We start from the raw sequence: 21,739 nt of genomic DNA on the forward strand, positions 1-21,739 counted from the left end.
CTGTTCAAATGATGCAAATGTGACATTATTTATTTGAACATTACTGGACCCCATTCTTAAAGAGAGATGTCAAAAAAAGTAAACTGAAAGAAACCATGCAGTATTTATTTTATACAGTTCAACTGGGCACAAAGTAAAGCAAGCACCGCTACAGGAAATCCTTGGTGTATGAGGTTTTTTTTTTTCCTTACATATTAATTACTCTGGATAGTTTTTGAACTCTGTTTAATAGCAGGTCTCCTTTCTTGATAGTTTCTTGGTACTGCCAGTTCTTGCTATCAGGTCTATAAATAAATCGAAGAAAAATGAATTATTTACCAGTCACATTACTCCATAACAATAGTTGACCTACTTTAAAAAGAAGGCACTCTTCTTTTAAGAGTGCCCTTTATTTTGTGCAGTATCACAAACGATACACAAACTGAAGAGTACCTGTTCGTTTCCACTATTTCATTCACTTTATCTATTTTGCAGTGTAGCCTCCCAGCAGCAATAAATCTGGAGAGTTCCCTAATTGAGAGAGAAGGGGGAAAAAAGCCTTTAGCATTAGCCTTATAGAGAATTCTTAGAAAGATATAAATAAACACATGATTTGTCTTTCAGGGTAACATTTTGGTGTGCGGTAGTTGAGAAGATGGTCTCCAGTGTATTGCAGGTGTCTTATCTACCAGCATTAACGTGACCCTACAAGTGCCTATTCCTATGAAGCGTAGGTGGTCAAAGAATGAAGCCATTCACAGGTACAGAAGTGTTCAGGAAAAAACCTGAAGGGGTTAGAAAAATTAAATAAACATAAGGAGGAAAATAATGCGCTTTACTGGGGCGGGGGAACCTGATGAAACCGTCTAGTTTCCTTCTACTTAACCTTTCCGGAGCAGGGAACTCTTAAGGATTTTCAAAATCCTTCAGAGCAGAGGGAACAAAAACTTTCCAGTTATTTTTAAGATGGAATAACGTGCCACAATAAATTCGGATTAGGAATGTGAAAAAAGGCATTTGTGAGTATATCCCGTCACAACCGAAACCCCCCTAATTTAAGACAGTTACTTAAACAACAGTCAGTCACACACCCAGCTCCACAGCGGCATCAGCAGTGACGCCCTCCATCCAGGTCTATGCACCACCGGTGATATGACACAGAGAAGAAAGAAAATGCTCAGAAAGGCACTAGAGCTACATGAAGACAGCCTTCCAATGCTGCCAAAGAGAATAAACGGAAAGCTGACTCCTTTAAGATAATCCATTTATAGTAGAATGATGTTAAATTTGGAGATTAATTAGGGGGAGTCCTCCTAATTAAGAAAAATCTGATTCCAAATAAAAATTATGTCACAGACACTAAAACATCTTGATCCTAGCACATAAACACCAACAGGAAAGGAACTCCAAATCTGAAGAACCAAATCTCAAACGGAATCTCGAACAGAAGTGCCATTTCAAGTCAGTGGGGAAAGGCTGGCTTATGGAATGGTGTTGAGGCAGCCTAATTATCACAAATCCCAGAAACCATGTAAGGAGAAAACGATAAACTCGATTATGTAAAGAGAATTTCTACATAGCAAAATAGTACCAAAATCAAGTCCAAAACCAAAACCAAATGAAAATGTGGCTAAAAGATGTTTGCAGTATGTCGTTGCCACTGGTCAGTCGGTGGTGAAAGCCCTGCTATTCCTTTTCAATAAGGAAGCGTGCAATTTTGGAAAATCTGGTGACGGGCTTGAAAGATGGGGAAGTTATGCTATTGAAGATTTTAAGCTAGAGGTTATCTTAAAAATAGCAAGAACTACGTGTAACAATGCTTATAGAGCATGCTGTATTGCTATGAGTTATGTTACTGAGTGGCTTCAGCTAAAAATCTAAAAATTAAAAGAGATCAGCACTGTTTCTAAACTCACTTGTGTTCATTTTCCAGCAGTGTACATAGTTGCATCTCCAGAGTGCCGCTGCAAAACCCACTGGCACCGAAGTACACAGAGAATACTACCCAACCAGATACTACCCAACCAGCAGCCTTGTGAGTCCTACCCAGATTCAAAGAACAGCAGGGGAAACCTCTAAAGAATCATCTTGATGTTATGATGTTATGATTTAGGAGAACAGCACTAGACTTGACGTACAAGCAAACTCTAACTCAAGAATGCCCTCTGCTAAGGTAAGACCTCCCAGTCAACTGCTGACACCCAGGCTGACAATTCCACTGCTGCTTCCCATGCCCACCATCACCAGACTAGTTCAGCCCTTCATTACCACCCCCATGCCCCCCCGCCACACACACACCCTGCCCCGCCCCACGACGAGACTCTAAACAACTTTACAACATCCTTTCAGATCCAACCTAGTATCTTCCTCCCATGCTTTGCTCTGGACCTCCCTGTGCCCATTGCCACACGTTCCTTCCTGTGCACCTAGGCTGCTGGTTTCTCAACCACGCTCCTAAATCTATCTCTGCTATTTCCTCCATCTGGAATGTCCTTTTCCCCACCACTTCCTATAAAAATCCTAAATACGCAATGACAACCAGTCTCAATGCCCACGGGAAGCCATCTGTGGTGTGCCCATTTCGGGGGCACTTCGGTCACATATTCTGACAACTGTTATGCTCACTCTGAACTATGTACTCTAAGAGTAAGCAGAGTCTCCTTTCTGGTTACAACACCAAAGTTTAACTACTTAATGCCCTAAATCCGTGTTCAAGTCCCATTCCCTAGGCGACGCTTTTGTCGCCTCCCCGTGTGCTAATCAATCAAACACATCCCAAAATGACTCCTCTTCCCCAAACAAACCACCTACCAACAAAATGGGAGAATACAGCCCATGGGTATGGTTTCTAACCTTACATATGTCAACAGAAGGCCCGGTTTATTCAAATAATGGCCTGGTCCCCTTCTCCAACAATATAAGTCTAAGGAAGTGGAAGTACAATCTGGAAGTACAATCGTCGTTCAATCGTCCAAAATCATTTTAGGAGGGAAGAAAACAATCTGTGAAAACCCAGGCGTGAATCAGATAACAAGGCCTTTCTGGTAACTGCAGCTCGGTATGTACTTGACAACCTCTGCCTCTAAAGCTGGTCTGAGACCATGAAGGGAACAATTAATACCACCAGAAATCCACGTACCATCAATTCAGATGCCATTGTAATGACTTGCAGAACACTGCAGTGTGGCTGTCTAACTGGTACTCCCCTGCTTCCGTGCATCTTATCCACAGCTTCAACCGAGCCTCGCACTGCTCCCAACCAGTGGACACGGCTTTATCACCACCACAGCGCAGTTAAGAAACTAAAGGCTAGGAAGCCAGACCAGCCCCTGCTTTTTGTGCACTGCCCACCACAGGAGCCACTCCTTACACTGTCGCATGAGAATCACGTTTATAACACTGCTCTTGGGCAGTGGTTACCAATTTCACACACGAGTTCAATTCAGAAGTGAAACAAAACCAAACCAACCGAGGGAACACAGCCTTCTATTTTGGTATGGATAGGATAACCAACAAAAACCACTATCAATCACTGCCTCTTTTTCTTTCACAGAAGAGAAGGAGGAAATTTCTGGCTCCATAGTTTGGGTACGGTTACGATCTGTGCATTTTACTGAACGTAAAGATTACTCAAAACCAACCCGCCCACCCCTAAACAAACACTGATATGCATGCTAAGGTGACTGGGGGTGAAACGCACTGGTGTCTGACAGTTCCTTTCAAGCGGCTAAAAATCAGAAGGTGATAAAACAAATGTAACAAAATGTTAATAAATAATGGGAATTTACAGTGTAACTCTTTACAATGTTTGGCATGTTTGAAATTTTTCATAATAAAATATTAGAAAAAAACCCAAAATGGCTAAAAAGAGTGTGGTCTTTTAAAATGAAATGCAGCTTCATTAAAAAGTGCGTTTTTCACGGTGAGCCACTGCAAACTACATCTTCAAAGTTAAAAGGCTGATGTTTGGGAACCACTTATATATCTAGATACCACCTGGACAGCTCACATTCTGAACGTCTACTTCTCCCCAACTCTACATCCACTACCCTGCGTCCAAGACATGGGGACATCTCCTCCATGAGCTGCTGAACAGACCACCTGGTCTCCCCATCCAGTGTGTGTTTGTTAAGACAGCATGGAACCGTGTTACCCACTGGAGGCTTAAAATGCTCCAGTGGCTCCCCACAGCGCCTGGATTAAAACCCAAGTTCCCCACCAGGCCCTACAAGACCGTACACTGCCTGACTCTCCCACAGCTACCCCCACTACTACGCTGCAGCTACGCATCTTTCTGTGCCACTGTATTCTCTCTGTAGACTCACTTCTATCTGAAATGACTTACACGTTTATTTGCTTACTTGCCAACTCTCCCCATAACTAGAATGAAACTCCATGAAGACAGAGACCTGAAACAATGCCAACCCATTCAGTTAAGGCTTTAATACATATTTGATGAATCTGATTCAAGCACTGGAAGTTCCATTTTTAACAACCAGTTTGCCCAGAATTGCAGTAGCAACCAAAAAATTGAAGGCATCAGCAGAGGAAATAGCTCTCTATCTATCTTATACTTCACACTAGGTCCTAAGAGTCACTACTGCAGTAGCAGTGTGGCTCACAAAGACGTAACAGAGACGACCTCTGCTCCAGTTACTATTAAAAGTAGACTTCTCTCCCATCTTTGCTACTACAGTAGAAACACATGAAAGCAGAGATAACGGATATGATGGTTTTGATATTGAAAGGAAAATTCCTAGATCTTGTTTTTATAATTGAGGGAAACAATGTAAATGGAGAAAATATACAAGTTCACACATGCAAAGGTAAGTGTAAAAAATAAACTGACATGTTACTTAAACTTACTGATCAATGAACTCCACACCAACACCAAAGGCTTCTGCCATATAGCCCAGGGTTAATGACCTGTAGGACTCGAGCAGCTGGCTGTACGCATGAATCCGCATCTCTCTCACGTAGTATCGATAATGAGGAGCAAAAAGCCAGTCCTTTTTCATTTCCTGTTCCACAACAGCTGCAATGAATAACATGACAAATTATAAGGACCTCCCTTTGGATAAACTGATTAAACTGGAGGATGGATTTATAACATGATAGAAATTAACAGCCTTTATCTATAAAGTGTATACAGAGTATTAATGAGCAATCCACACACAAGTGCAAATTATTTTACTGAATATCTACTACTATCACTGTTCTAAATAATGAGGATACAGTAGGAAACCAAAGGACAAGATCTCTGCTGCCACAGCAACTAAATTTTCAAAGAGAAGAGATAAATAAATGAACAAATAAAGAAGGTACTCTCTGAAAAGAAAGAGTTCTGTAAGGAAAAGAAAACTGATGTGATAGTGAACAGGAGGGCTTCCATGGGATTGGAGTCGACAGGAGAAGACTTCTCCGAGGAACCTGCCCTGCAGAGAGCAGGAGGCTTAGAGCAACACAAAGAATGCAAAGATCCAAGGCAGGAAGAGCCTGGCTAAGCCCAAGAGCAGAAAGGAGAGCAGGTTCAGAACGTAGCAGGAGGACAGCTACAAGGATACAGAAGGTAAGCAAGACAAAAGATTCAAGAATATACTTATGTTTCTGGCTTGAACAAGATAAAAATCCCTGGAGAATTTTTTTTTTTGAGTTGCTTTGTGAAGGGAAGGATTCAAACATTACACTTCAGCAGGGTTGAGGTGGATTCCCCTGTCAGACACCCAAGTCAAAGATCCCAAGGCTTGGATCTGATGCTCACTGGCAAGTGTGGGGCTGGAGACATGAATCTGGAAATCACTGCCATCCATATGTATTTGATGACAGAATTATAGAGAAAAGGGCAATGACCAAGCCTGGGCCAGTTAGTCACTGAGAGGCCTAACAAAGGATGAGGCAGTAGGTCCAGAGAAAATACATTATTTCAATACACTGAAGTTCTAAGGTCCTTAAAAAAGGATAACTGGCAGTTACAAGGAGTTCTGCCTGTTTGATCTGCCACTACATACACAGTGTCTGATGCCCGACAGCCACTTAAAAATACTGACTCAATACCAGCTATTTCCAAAAGACATAAAGATACATTTTAAAGAAAAAAAAACCTACTTAAAAAACTGCATGTAAAATACACCCACACATATTTAAAGGTGTTACGTGCTTATATGTCTGCATACAAATGCCCTTGGACGGACACCCTTGGAACGTGAAATCAGTAGTTGCCTCTAGAGAAACGACCTGGGCAATCAAAGGCTAGAGAAACTTTTTCTTCTTTCTATGATACAGTTTGAAAATTTTCCATGTATACAAAAAACTCTGGGGTTTTTTTTGGTGTGTTATTTTCTGATTTTTAAAGTACATATAATGAAAAAAATTCTGGAAGGATATATAACAATCTTAAAATGTTTCTATTCCAGAAGAATTTTGTGTATGTGAACGTGTAAATGAATTTGGACCTAGGACTGTCTCATCTCAGTTTATTTTTAGAAAACCAGCATGTATTACTCAGAAAAGGATGCTATTTTATCTTTCAAATAAAATATTTCATAGTACAAAGTCTATGTATATTTGGAGAAGCAAAAAGGCTTATTTATATATAAAACCAAATAAATGCCACATGCCTTAGTACGTAAAAGGAGAGAGTAAATGATACAAATGATGACTGTTGTCAAAAAGATTTAACTATCTGTCCTGTGTATTTTAAATATCTGGGAAATCACGAGCAGGCACCAGGCCCTGTCCCCACTGTCCCAGAAGTGTGCGAACAGCAGCCACCCATATGACACCCGCCACAAGGCACCAAGTGCTAATTAACCCCGCTATACCGGGAAGGGCCACTATACCTGCACACCCATATCAAGCGGATAACAGCCAGCACACACTGAGCAAAGAGGGAGCAAGCATCCAAACTAAAAGCCACCACTCGATTCCAGAGAAGAGGGCAGAGTAGAAGGACTTGAGTTCACCCACTCTCGCAAAAACACCAAAATCACAACCGCTGAACAACCACTGATAAAGAAGACTGGAACCTACCAACACAGATATTTCACACTCAATGAAAAGAGGAAGCCACAACAAGACGGCAGGAGGCGCACTGTTGTGACATAATCGAATCCCATTCCTGCCGGGTGAGTGACCCCCAAACTGGAAAATTAATATATCACAGAGGTTCTCCCACAAGAGTGAGAGTCCTGAGCCCCACATTAGGCTCCCCAGCCTGAGGGTCTGGCACTGGGAGGAGGAATCCCAAAAGCTTTGAAGGCCAGTGGGGCTTGAGTACAGGAGCTCCACAGGACTGGGGGGAACAGACATGCCACTCTTGGAGGGCGCACACAAGGTCTCATGTACACTGGGACCCAGCACAAAGCAACTCCACAGGAGCCAGGGCTAGACCTAACTGAATCTTGGAGGGTCTCCTGGGGAGGCAGGGGCTGGCTGTGGCTCACACCAATCACTAGTCTCTGCAGGGAGGCCCCAGAGACTATTGATCAGCATGAGCTCTCCTGGAGGTCACCATTTTGGCATCAAGACCTGGCCCTACCCAACAGCCTACAGGCTCCAGTGCTGGAAAGCCTCAGGTCAAACAACCAGCAGGATGGGAACACAGCCCCACCCATCAGCAGACCAGCTGCCTAAAGCCATACTGAGCTCCCAGCCACCTATAAACACACCCCTTGACACTGCCCTGCCCACCAGAGGGACAAGACCCACCAGTGAGCAGGCACCAGTCCCTCGCACCAGGAAGCCTGCATAAGCCTCAGGACCAACCTCACCCACCAGAGGGCAGACACCAGAAGCAAGACAAGCTACGATCCTCCAGCCTGCAGAAAGGCGACCACAAACAGAAAATCAGACAAAACGAGACAGCAATGTGTTTCAGATGAAGGAACAAGATAAAAATCCATAAGAACAACTAAATGAAGAGGAAGTAGACGACCTACCTGAAAAAGAATTTACATTAATGACAGTAAATATGATCCAAGATCTCAAAAAGAATGCAGGCACAGACCAAGAAGTTACAAGAGACGTTTAACAAAGAGAAGATTTAAAGAATAAACAGATGAACAACACAAAAACTGGAATGAAAAACAAACTAGAAAGGATCAGTAGCACAATAACTAAGGCAGAAGAATGAACGAGTAAGCTGGAAGACGGAATGGTGGAAATCACTGCCACGGAACAGAATAAAGAATGAAAAGAAATGAGGACAGTCTCAGAGACCTCTGGGATAACACTAAATGCACCAACATTCACATTATAGGGGTTCCAGAAGAAAAAGAGAGAAAGGGCCTGAGAAAATATTTGAAGAGATTATGGCTGCAAACTTCCCTAACATGAGAAAGGAAACACTCAAATCCAGGAAGCACAGAGAGGCCGATACAAGATAAACCCAAGGAGGAACACTCCAAGACACATATTAAACAAAAAGTAAAGACAAAGAAAAAATATAAAAAGCAACAAGGGAATAGCAACAAATAACATACAAAGGAACCCCCATAAGATTATCAGCTGATTTTTCAGCAGAAACTGCAGGACAGAAGGGAGTGGCATGATATAAAGTGATGAAAGGGAAAAACCTACAGCCAAGAATACTCTACCCAGCAAGGCTCTAGTTCAGATTCGATGGAGAAATCCAAAGCTTTACAGACAAGCAAAAGCTAACAGAGTTTAGAACCACCAAACCACCTTTACAACAAATCCTAAAAGAACTTCTCTAGGCGGAAAAGAAAAGGCCACAACTAGAATCAAGAATATTACAAATGGAGAAGCTCACTGGTAGAGGCAAATACAAAGTAACGGTAGGAAATCATCCACACGCATATATTATATCAAAACCCGCAATTGTGAGGAAAGTACACAGGCAGGATATTGGAAATGCATTTGAGATTAAGAGATCAGCAACTTAACACAATCCTGTACATATACAGACTGCCATATCAAAACCTCATGGGAATTACAAACCAAAAATCTGCAATAGAGACACAAAAAAGAAAACGCAATCCAAACACATCACTGAAGACAGACATCAAATCACGAGAAGAGAACAAAAGAGGAAGGAAAGAAAAAAAGACCTTCAAAACCAAATCCAAAACAATTAACAAAATGGCAATAAAACATTCATATTGATGATTACCTTAAACGTAAATGGATTAAAAGGTCCAACCAAAAGACACAGATTGGCTGAATGGATATAAAAACAAGACTCGTATACATGCTATCTACAAGAAATCCACTTCAGATCTAGGGACACATACAGACAAAGTGAGGGGATGGAAAAAAGGTATTCCATGCAAATGGAAATCAAAAGAAAGCTGGACTAGCAGTACTCATATCAGACAAAATAGACTTGAAAATAAAGACCTGCAGGAGACAAAGAAGGACACTACATAATGATCAAGGGATCAATCCAAGAAGATGTGACAGTTGTAAATATGTATGCACCAAACACAGGAGCACCTCAATATATAAGGCAAATGCTAACAGCCATAAAAGAGGAATTCGACAGTAACACAATAATAGTAGGAGACTTTAACACCCCACTTACACCAATGGAGAGATCTTCCAAACAGAAAATTAATAAAGAAACACAAGTTTAAATGATACATTAAAAAAGATGGACTTAATTGATATTTATAAGACATTCCATCCAAAACAAGGATCAATCCAAGAAGATGTGACAGTTGTAAATATGTATGCACCAAACACAGGAGCACCTCAATATATAAGGCAAATGCTAACAGCCATAAAGGGAGAAATTGACAGTAAGACAATAATAGCAGGGGACTTTAACATCCCCCTTTCATCAATGGACAGATCATCCAGACAGAAAATCAATAAGGAAACACAGGCATTAAACGACACATTAGACCAGATGGACTTAATTGATATTTACAGAGCATTCCATCCATCCGAAAGCAGCAGAATACTCATTCTTCTAAACATTCTCCAGGACAGATCACATCTTGGGCCACAAATTGAGCCTCAGTAAATTTAAGAAAAGTGAAATCGTATCAAGCCTCTTTTCCAACCACAGCGCTATGAGATTAGACATCAGTTACAGGAAAAAAACTGTAAAAAACACAAACACATGGAGGCTAAACAATGTTACTAAACAACCAATGGCTCACTGAAGAAATCAAAGAGGAAATCAAAAATTACCTAGAGACAAATGACAATGAAAACATGATGGGCCAAAACCTTTGGGACACAGCAAAAGCAGTTCTAAGAAGGAAGTTTACAGCAATACATTCTTACTTCAGGAAACAAGAAAAATCTCAAATAAACAACCTAACCTTACACCTAAAGCAACCAGAGGAAGAACAACAAACAAAACCCAAAGTTAGTAGAAGGAAAGAAATCATAAAGATCAGAGCAGAAATAAATGAAATAGAGGCAAAAAAACAATAAAAAAGGTCAATGAAACTAAAAGTTGGTTCTTTGAGAAGATAAACAAACTTGCTAAACCTGTAGCCAGACTCATCAAGAAAAAAAAGGGAGAGGACTCAAATCAATAAAATGAGAAATGAAAAAGGAGAAGTTACAAGGGATACCACAGAAATACAAAGGATCATAAGAGACTACTACAAACAACCATATGCCAATAAAATGGACAACCTGGAAGAAGTGGACTAATTCTTAGAAAGATACAACCTTCCAAGACTGAACCAGGAAGAAATACAGAATATGAACAGGCCAATCACAAGTACTTAAATTGAAACAGTGATTAAAAAACTTCGAACAAACATAAGTCCTGGCTTCACAGGTGAATTCTGTCAAACATTTAGAGAAGCATGAACACCTGTCTTTCTGAAACTCTGCCAAAAAATTGCAGAGGAAGAAACGCTCCCAAGGTCATTCTATGAGGCCACCCTCACCCTGACACAAAACCAAAGATACCACAAAAAAAAGAAAATTACAGGCCAGTATCACTGATGAACATAAACACAAAAATACTCGACAAAATACTAGCAAACCAAATCCAACAATACACTAAAAGGATCTCACAGCATACTCAAGTGGGATTTATCCCAGGTATGCAAGGATTCTTCAGTATCCACAACTCAATCAGTGTGATACACATTAACAAACTGAAGAATAAAAACCATATGATCATCTCAACAGATGCAGAAAAAGCTTTTGACAAAATTCAACACCCATTTATGATAACAGCTCTCCAGAGTGGGAATTGAGGGAACTTACCTCAACATAATAAAGGCCATATATGACCAACCCACAGCTAACATCATTCTCAACAGTGAAAAGCTATAAGCGTTCCCTCTAAGATCAGCAACGAGGCAAGGATGGCCACTGTCACCACTTCTATTCAGCATAGTTTTGGAAGTCCTAGCCATGGCAATGAAAGAAAAAGAAAGAAAAGGAATCCAAACTGGAAAAGAAGTAAAACTGTCACCGTTGGCGATGACATGATACTATACATAGAAAATATGCTACCAGAAAACTACTAGAGCTCATCAATGAATTCAGTAAAGTTGCAGGATACAAAATTAATACACAGAAATCCTTTGCATTCCTATATACTAACAACAAAAGATCAGAAAGAAAAATTAAGGAAACAATCCCATTTTCCATCACATCAAAAAGAACAAAACACCTAGGAATAAACCTACCAAAGGAGACAAAAGACCTGTACTCTGAAAACTGTAAGACCCTGAAGAAAGAAATTGAAGATGACACAAACAGATGGAAGGATATATACCATGTTCTTGGATTGGAAGAATCAATATTGTCAAAATGACTGTACTACCCAAGGCAATCTACAGATTCAGTGCAATCCCTATCAAATTACAAATGGCATTTTTCACAGAACTAGAACAAAAAATTTTTTTTACTTTATATGGAGACACAAAAGACCCTGAATACCCAGAGCAATTCTGAGAAACAAAAACGGAGCTGGAGGAATCAAACCCTCTGATTTCAAACTATGCTACAAAGCTACAGTCATCAAGACAATATGGTACTTGGCACAAAAACAGACATATAGATCAACAGAGCAGGACAGAAAGCTCAGAAATAAAAACTCAGGCACTTATGGTCAATTAATCTACAACAAAGAAGGCAAGAATATACAATGGAGAAAAAACAGTCTCTTCAATAAGTGGTGCCGGACAGCCACATGTAAAAGAAATTAGAACATTCTCTAACACCATACACAAAAATAAACCTGAAATGGATCAAAGACCTAAATGTAAGGCTGGACACTATAAAACTCTTAGAGGAAAGCATAGGCAGACCACTCTTTGACGTAAATCACAGCAATATCTTTTTTGATCACCTCCTAGAGTAATGAAAATAAAAATAAGAATAAACAAATGGGGCCTAATTAAACGTAAAAGCTTCTGTACAACAAAGGAAACCATAAACAGAAGGAAAAGACAACCCACAGAATGGGAGAAAATATTTGCAAATGAAGCAACCTACAAGGGATTAATCTCTAAAGTACACAAACAGCTCACACAGCTCTATGTCAAAAACAAACAATGCAGTCAAAAAATGGGCAGGGCTTCCCTGGTGGCGCAGTGGTTAAGAATCCGCCTGCCAATGCAGGGGACATGGGTTGGAGCCCTGGCCCAGGAAGATTCCACATGCCATGGAGCAACTAAGCCTGTGCACTATAACTGCTGAGCCTGTGCTCTAGAGCCTGCGGGCCACAACTACTGAGCCCACGTGCCTAGAGCCTGTGCTCCTCAACAAGAGAAGCCACCGCAATGAGAAGCCTGCTCGCCGCAATCAGAGGAAAGCCCACACGCAGCAACAAAGACCCAATGCAGCCAAAAACATAATAAAAATGAGCAGAAGATCTAAATCAACATTTCTCCGAAGAAGACATACAGATGGCCAAAAAGCACATGAAAAGATGCTCAACATCAGTAATTATCAGAAAAGTGCAAAGCAAAACTACAATGAGGTATCACCTCACAAGGGTCAGAATGGCCATCATCAAAATGTCTACAAACAATAAATGCTGGAGAGGGTGTGGAGAAAAGGGAACCCTCCTACACTGTTGGTAGGAATGTAAACTGGTGCAACCACTATGGAGAACAATATGGAGGATCTTTTAAAAACTAAGTATAGAACTACCATATGATCCAGCAATCCCACTCCTGGGCATATATCCAGAGAAAACCATAATCCGAAAAGTCACATGCAACCCAGTGTTCACTGCAGCACTATTTAAAACAGCTAACACATGGAAGCAACCTAAATGTCCATTGACAAAGGAATGGATAATGAAGGTGTGGTACACATATACAATGGAGTATTACTCAGCCACAAAAAAAGAATGAGATAATACCATCTGCAGCAGCACGGGTGGATCTACAGATTATCATACTAAGTGAAGTAAGTCAGACAGAGAAAGATAAATATATGGTATCACTCATACATGGTATCTAATTAAAAAAAAAAAGATACAGGGCTTTCCCTGGTGGCGCAGTGGTTGAGAGTCCGCCTGCCGATGCAGGGGACACGGGTTCGTGCCCCGGTCTGGGAAGATCCCACATGCCGCGGAGCAGCTGGGCCCGTGAGCCATGGCCGCTGAGCCTGCGCATCCGGAGCCTGTGCTCCGTGACGGGAGAGGCCACAGCAGTGAGAAGCCCGCGTACCGCAAAAAAAAAAAAGATACAAGTGAACTTACTTACAAAACAGAAACAGACTTACAGATATCAAAAATAAACTTACGGTTACCAAAGGGGAAACGGGAGGGGGAGGGATAAATCAGGAGCTCGGGTTGAACATACACACACTACTATATATAAGATAGATAACCAACAAAGACCTGCTGTATAGCACAGGGAACTCTACTTAATATTCTGTGATAACCTATATGAGAAAAGAATCTAAAAAAGAACGAATAAATGTATATGTATAACTGAATCACTTTCCTGTACGTCTGAAACTAACACACTGTAAATCAACTATACTCCAATGAAATTAAAATTTTTTTAAAAATAAAAATAAAAATCTATCTGGGAAATGAGTAAATTTTAAAAGGTTGCCAGTAGGGATGGGAAAGATGGGAAGAGGTTACCTTAACCATTCAAAAGTTTCCAAAAGCCATCAATTTCATCACACTAGGATAGCACTTCCCCCCATTCTTCTCTTAAATTACAATTACACAGAGCACTTAATAACATACAGGCACTGTGCTGGTGTCAAGATCACTACAAAGGAAAAAAGCGTAAGGTCTACTCTTAATTATCCCAAGTAGCAGTAGAGAAAAACTCTAAAAAAGAATCACAAAATAATTCGCTGTTTAAAAAATGGGGCAGGGAATTCCCTAGCGGCCCAGTGGTTAGGACTCTGCACTTTCACTGCCAAGGGTGTGGGTTCAATCCCTGGTTGGGGAACTAAGATCCTGAAAGCCACACGGCATGGCCAAAAAATAAAGATCAAAAAAAATTAAATAAGTAAAAATAGGTCATTTGACCAATAAGCACATGACAAAATATGCAGCATCACTACTCATCAGAGAAATGCAAATCAGAACCGTAAGATACCACTTCACACCCACTAAGATGCCTACGATCAAAAAGACACGCGATAACCAGTATCAGATGTGGGGAAACTGGAACTCTCACACACTGCTGGTGGGAATGTAAAATTGTGTAGCTGCTTTGGAGAACAGTTCAGCAGTTTCTCAAAAAGTTAATCAAAGAGTTACCATATGACACACCAATTCCATTACTAGGTATATCCCCAGGAGAAACTAGACATTGTGTCCACACAAAAACTTGTACATAAACATTCATTCCAGCGTTATTTATAATGTATCCATCATCTGATGAACGGATAAATAAAATGTCGTATATCCATGCAATGGCGTTATCATTCAGCTCTAAACTGAATGAAGCACTGATACATGCTACAGCGTGGATGACGGTAAAAGCATTATGCTGGGCAAAAGCAGCTAGGCACAAGAGGCCACATACTGTGTAATTCCATTCATATGCAATGTCCAGAATAAGCAAATCCATGGAGACAGAAAGACTAGGGGCTGGAACCAGGAACGGGAACTGACTGCTAATGGGTACAGAACATCTTTTGGGGTGATGAAGATGTTCTGGAATTACTGGTGTGGCTGCACACCTTGTCAATATACTAAAACCACTGAAATTACACACTTTAAAATACTGAATTTTATAGTGATTGACATCTCAATAAAAAAAGAGGATGGGGCATAAAATAAGACTAGGAATGCAGAGAAGGGATTTAAAAAATTTTTGGACTGAAGGAAGAAGGGAAAAGTGCCACATTTGAGCAGAATAATGACGAGATCCACACGCAGAAAAAAGGGGAGAAGGGCAATTCTGCAGTACAACCTTGGGTGCAAACCCACCCATCATGCACATATGGGAAGACAGGGCCATGCAGGTCGTTCACACTTGAGGAGCCCTGTTCCCACGCTGCGTGACGGGAGTAGTATGAATTCCCATAAAGCAGCCTAACTTCATGCAGAAAGCACTCCATAAACACTGGGCCAAAACCTACTCCAAACACAGAAGACCATCATTTGGAGTCCTCCTAACCCATGTTTTGTAAATTCTACCTACTTATTAACCAAATACTTCCTGAAACTTGCAGCACAAACAAGAGAATTATCAATGCCAAGTTATTTAAGTTTCAGGAAAATCATCTGGGAAGGACCCCTGGATTGAACACCACAAGCACTTTCAACAGATTTTCTCAACCAACATCCCTTGAAAATGATTTGCAACTCGGCACAAAGATTTAGCTGTTGCATAAATAACCCATTGTTGAATTCAACTCAATTAACATCAACTCAATCAAACGGAGATTCAAGATCTCAATTCTAAAACTCAGTACTTCGAACCATTTGCTCACTTTCTGCCTTACATCCCAGTAAGACTCTAAAGCAGGGGTCAGGCAAACTTCCCCGGCAAACGGCCAGATGGTTGATATTTTTAGCCGCTGAGAGCCATAGAGCTGTCATGTAGTTTTCTTTGTCCTGTTTTCTTAAATGATCCTTAAAAAATGTAAACATCAATCTTACCTCCTGGACCACACAAAAGCACTTGATCAAAGTCTGCTAACCCCGCTATAAACAAGATGGGCAAAAGATTAGCTGTACTGACCAAAGACCTACAGCTGTCTGCACACTATATTTTTCATTTATGTGAAAAATCATCTTAGGTTATCTGCAAACAGGGTCAGGAATAAGATGAAGACAGTCAAAACAAGCAACTCTATCCTTACCTAATGATTGGAAGAAAACTGAGTAACGGCATTCATAGAGGGAAAACAGATACTGCCGAACTGCCGGAAGACTGTGCAACACTTCCAGAATCTCTGCTCCTTTAATTACCTAGAAAATTTTTTTAAAAACAAATATGTGCTTTAATGATTTTTGTGTATTTAAGGTGTATTTTTGTGTATTTAAGGGGCATTCTTTAAATATGATCCAGTCATTACCTTTTCCCTGAGATCTGGTCTTTCTAAAGCAATCATGCTGACATAGACAGTGTAAGTCACAAAGGTTTTATAATCCATGAGTTCATAGGATGTAAATGTTGAAACAGTGTCAAGGAAGAGTTCAGCTGCCTGTTTGAAATCACGAATAGCCACACAATAAAGACCTTGATATACTTTTAGGCGGTTTCTCCGGTCCCAGTCTCCTCCTTCCTCTATCAAGCTATAAAATACAAAACAGTAAGGTGATGATCTGAAAATAAACAGTGCCACTTTTTACAAGTTTTGTGTTATTATGAAAGAGAAAACAGCTTTTAACAACTTAAACCAAAAAGAAAAATTTAAGGAGAACATTTCTGTAAGTAAGAACATTAATTATTTGACCAAATTTACTAGTTGGAAACAAAAGAAAATAGGTAAATTTCTTACATCAATTTCTTATCTGTAGCATCATAATTTAGAGGGAATAAATCCCCAGTGCTAAAATGCACCTTCTGGGGACTTCCCTGGTGGTCCAATGGTAAAGAATCCACCTTACAATGCAAGAGACGCGGGTTCCATCCCTGGTCAGGGAACTGAGATCCCACATGCCGTGTGGCAACTAAGCCTGCACGCCGCAACTACTGAGCTCGTGCGCCTCAACTAGAGAGCCCGTGTGCCGCAAACTACAGAGCCCATGCGCCCTGGAGCCTGCACACCACAGCTAGAGAAGAGAAAACCTGCATGCCACAACTAGAGAGAAGCCCACACACCACAACAAAGAGCCAGCACGCCACAACAGAAAGGTCCTGCGGGCTTCAACAAAGATCCCGTGTGCCGCAACTAAGACCCGACACAGCCAAAAAATAAATAAATAAAACACTAAAAAAATGAAACAATAAAATTCACCTTTTGGCCTTTTCTGTGTTCCGTGTGATGAGGTCATTATCCATGTAAAATAAGCCAATTCTAAGGAGATAGAACACAATATCCAGTCGGTGACCCAGGGCCACGGTTTTGTCATATGTCTTGCGAAAGGCTGTCAGAGCACCTTCCTGTCAAGAGAACCAAGGCAACAGGTGAGAAAAGGTTAAAAGTTTCAAAAGCTAACAGCTGTCTAGGATTTTCTTAGCAAGGAGTTGGGGAAACATGTAGGAGTAGAGATAGAACAGTATGGCCATGAGCTGATACTTGTTAAAGCCGGGGGATAATTGCATGCGGCTCCTTATACGATTCTCTCCACTTTTATAAAAAACACATCAACTGTGTCTAAGCATATACTTACATTCTAGAAAACAATGGAAGAAACACATTCATAATTTGTTCATTATTTCAGTATTCTTCTTTGTTCTATAGTTTTTCCTTTAACAATTACAATACACTACTGTAAAATTACTGTAAACTGTCAATCTTATCACCTAAAGGGTAATAAATATTTTATCTTAATCACTGACTACTAGAACACAATTGAGTATTTAAATATACAATTCTATCTCAAATCATTGTGGAATAAAATGTTTTTATTGCTTTTAAAACATGAACATGTGGGACTTCCCTGGCAGTCCAGTGGTTAAGACACTGAGATTCCACTGCAGGGGATGCGGTTTGATCCCTGGTTGGGGAACTAAGATTCCACAGGCCACGTGGCCTGGCCAAAAAACAGCAAAAAAAACTACCACCACCACCACCAGCAAAAAAAAAAAAAAAAACCCAAAACAAAACGAAAACAACCCCCAAAAACAAAAAAATGAACATGAATAAAATCATTTGTTTATACTTGGTACCTTTTAGTATGTGTCTGGCTTCGTTTTACGTAATTATTAGTTATGCCTCATACATTTCTAAAAAGAGACTGGCAAGACAGTAATGGGCACACCCAGTACTAAGATCTCGGTTTTTAAATACTATCCCCCAATAAAAGAAACCAGGGATCCTAGGAGAAATGGATGATTCCAGGTTTGGAGAGTGAAAATAACAGGTGAGCCTGTGACATCTTGTTATAAGGAAGACCAAGGAGATCATGTCAGAAGGACCAAGAAACCATCCTGAAGGAACCTGCACTAACAAACTTGTAACAAACTGAGCACCGGAAAGAATAATGACTGTAATCAGTACACCAGAGTGAATAATAAAAATCCACTAAGTCCATTATTTAGTGATAGTACATAAAATAAAATACTAAAGCAAGAAAGTAAACGGGAGGGAAAAAAGACAACTCTTCTTTTTAGAAGAATGCTATTTAACAAATATGGAACATATTATTAGAACATCACCGATTTACAACCCCCTGATGTTGATTCAAACATATCCTTGTTGAAATTCCTTAAGGCCTGAATCAAAAGCTTTAAATTTCTCATTCACGTGTAATAATTTATCCTCTTTAAAACCAAACCAAAGCAAACCACACGCAGCCTAGAAAGCCACACAAACTATTAGCTATTTTTAAACTGTTCTGTATTTTCCAGCTTTTTACAATAACCAAAGCTTCTTTTTTTCCAAACCCTAAATTTATAATCAGAAGAAAAAAACTTGTTTTAAATTTAAACTAAATAATAATAGCTCGTACCATTTAACATTTCAGCACTTTGCAGCAGGGACTAGTCTAAGCTCTTTGCTCCTAGGCACTATCATTATCCCTATTTAACAGATGAGGAAACTCATACAGAGGAGTAAATCATAATTACTGAAGTCAGAAATACAACCCAAGCAATCTTATCCAAGAGCTCACACTATTTAATTTTTTTATATTGACACCGTGTCATCCATTATGTAAATACTTCAGGGGGCACTGCTTAAAATTAGGACATTCAAAGCCCATCCTCTTAACCACTATTACAGAACTACTAAGTTAAAAAATTTTAAAGATCCAATGCTCGTGGGTATCCCTCTTGTGCCCTGATAGTGGAGTATAAATTAGGTTGGCTGCTGTGCAGGAGAACAGGCCACACATACTAAGATAAAAACTGTTCTTCGTCCCAGAGATTTCATCTCACAGAATACACCTTAGAGAAACATAAGCATATATACACAAAGAGGCACACACACAGGCATGTTTACACAGCAGTGGCTTGTCCTAGCAAAAAGAGCTGAAAACACCACACATACCCAACCACTGACTAGCTAAGTAACTACAGCATAGCCCTACCATGGACTACTAGCTAGCAGTCAGCCAGAATGAGCAAGATATAGGCACATTAACACGGGAGTCACTCAGATATAATGCTGAATGAAAAAGTAAACAACATGAGTACACGACGATTCCACTGATGTAAAACCAACTTTTAAAACCAATACTACCTAATTGGAAATGTACAATAAAAGAAATTAAAAGATCTGAGGAGATAGAGAATAAAGAAAACCAAAATAGAACTTCAGCATTAACTGTAATATTTTAGTTTCTTACAAGGAGACGATTACCTGTGTAAACAATAATTTTCAAAATGCACCAGAACCAATGCTTCCCAACCAGGATACGTTACAAAAGTGAACTACTGAGAATGATCCCAATTTTGTAAAAACAATAAATAAACACACACCTCCAAACAGGCACTTTGTTTTATTGGCATAGAAAGAGAGGGGGAAGACTACACACCGGTGGCTGTCCGGGGGCAGGTGACAGAATGGGTGTAGCAAGAAGACTACTTTTTCTTTATTAACTTTTTGCACTAATTCACTAGTTCAGGCAAGCAGGTTACCTCTGCACTTGGTGGAAAAGGACGTTAGTTTTTAAAATGAGACATTACTAACCTTGCACAGCGCCCATGTCAGGCTCTACAGAGAGGGGAGGCCATCTCACTCACCTTGTCACCTATCCGGCAGAGGTACTCGGCCTTTGCCATCATCGCGTCTCGGATTTCGCTCTCGCCCAGATTCTTCTCCGCATCTTCCAGCTCCTCGTCCAGACGTTTCAACTCGTCTTCATTTGCCTTCTTCATTTTACTGAGCAGGTCCACGTCCATCTGCCACTCAAGGGATTTGCACAAGGCTTCGTAATAAGGAGCCATGTCTGAGAGCGAACAAGAGGGATGTGGCTTAGGAGTGAGGCCCCGTCCTGCCCTAACCTCAGTGTCTACCCACTCCTTCCTCGTACACGACTGCGAGGTCATCCACCAGTCGCCTACCTGCCAGGAGGAAGGAATGGGACAGAGCTTGGTAAAGGGCTGGGCGGTCAGCATCAGGGCCAGGCCTGTCACCGCCGCCCTCTACTAGGGCCGGGGGGCGGACAACCTCGGTTTGCCTCTCGGCGGCTTCTGTTCCCACAGAGTCTTCCAACAAGGGAAAGGCTAAGCTTGTTTACACACACACACACACACTCAGACCCGTGCGTACAAGGGTACAGGGCCCGCTGCCATTCACTCCTAGGAAGGGCGAAAGGAACCGACCCAAGTTTCCCCTCCACCCGCAATGCTGAAGTCCCCGAGACCAGTCGCTAATGACAGTAAGTCATGTCTCTCTTCCGTGCCTGGCACGGGGCTCAATACCTCGGGATCCGCCCGCCCCCCGCCCCGAGGATGGCCCCAGGGGGGGAGGCGCACAGAGATGCAAACCTCTGAGGGCAAGGCTGGAGGTCCCAGAAGGCGCCCCCGACAAAAGGAAAGCCCCGAAGGGCGCAAAGGCCAGGTCTGGTCTCGGGGACCCCGTCGCAGGGGCGCCCCGGGGTCGCGAGCCCCGCTGTGGAAAACCCCGCAGGCTCGGGAGCGCGGGGGCGCCCAGGCCTAGGCCGCTGACTCGGCTCTCGCGCCGGCCTCACTGTTATCGCGGACGGCTGCCATCAGCTCGTCGCGCACGGCCGCGTCCCCGCGGTGCTCCGGCAGGCTGAGCAGGAAGCGCAGCTGCGCGATGCGTAGGTCCGGATTCTTGGGCAGACCCTCCTCTTCCAGGTTCTCCAGCGGCATCGCGACGGCGAGGGTAGCGGCTCGGAACAAACGGCAACTCAGCCCGGTCCCGCGGCGGCGGCGGCGGAAGTGGAAGGAGTTCGCGACTGCGCCCGGAAGCCTCCAGCCCGGCTTCCGGTCCAGGGTCCCTCTCCGCCCATAGCGTCTCCTGCTGGACACGCCCGGGAATGCCTCACCCATCCCGAATGCGGGGGCCCTCGTGTGGTCGCCGGTGGCTTTCCCTCGCTCTCAGCCACGAGAGTCCCAGAGTGGGTGGTGCCCAACTCCAAGGTTGGATTTCCCTCTCCCCACTGGTAACCATTAGTTTGTTCTCTATATCTGTGATGGCTTTTACTTTTATATGCATCTCATTTGAATTCTCCCAGTATTAGGAAGTAGTACTATTAGCCCATCTTGTAGATAAGAAAAATGAAGCACAAAGAAGTTAGGGAATATGACCAGCC

At 41.7% G+C, this 21,739-nt stretch overlaps 2 protein-coding genes across 3 annotated transcripts in view; one reads left to right on the plus strand and one right to left on the minus strand.

Moving 5' to 3' along the window:
• Positions 1-3,027, plus strand: part of ATXN7 (ataxin 7) — a 99,627-nt gene extending 96,600 nt beyond the window's left edge. Inside the window, exons 15-16 of the mRNA XM_024746364.1 lie at positions 604-740; positions 1,913-3,027. The gene's annotated coding sequence lies outside the window, so the exon portion shown is untranslated. The remainder of the gene's footprint in view (positions 1-603; positions 741-1,912) is intronic.
• Positions 80-21,374, minus strand: PSMD6 (proteasome 26S subunit, non-ATPase 6). Of its 2 annotated transcripts, none has more exons than XM_024746365.1 (8): positions 21,152-21,374; positions 20,202-20,407; positions 17,311-17,456; positions 16,426-16,645; positions 16,210-16,318; positions 4,846-5,014; positions 433-510; positions 80-284 (listed from the first exon to the last, which is right to left on the minus strand). In XM_024746365.1, exons 1-8 carry the CDS (start codon positions 21,294-21,296, stop codon positions 188-190), a joined length of 1,170 nt encoding a protein of 389 aa, XP_024602133.1. In that variant the 5' UTR covers positions 21,297-21,374; the 3' UTR covers positions 80-187. The 2 variants fall into 2 exon arrangements, with proteins under 2 accessions (XP_024602133.1, XP_024602134.1); XM_024746366.1 differs by lacking the exon at positions 21,152-21,374 and adding an exon at positions 20,949-21,138.
• Between the last annotated feature and the right edge of the window lie 365 nt (positions 21,375-21,739).

Source organism: Neophocaena asiaeorientalis, unplaced genomic scaffold (genome assembly GCF_003031525.2).
Source record: "Neophocaena asiaeorientalis asiaeorientalis breed wild unplaced genomic scaffold, Neophocaena_asiaeorientalis_V1.1 scaffold251, whole genome shotgun sequence".
Classification (NCBI taxonomy): domain Eukaryota; kingdom Metazoa; phylum Chordata; class Mammalia; order Artiodactyla; family Phocoenidae; genus Neophocaena; species Neophocaena asiaeorientalis.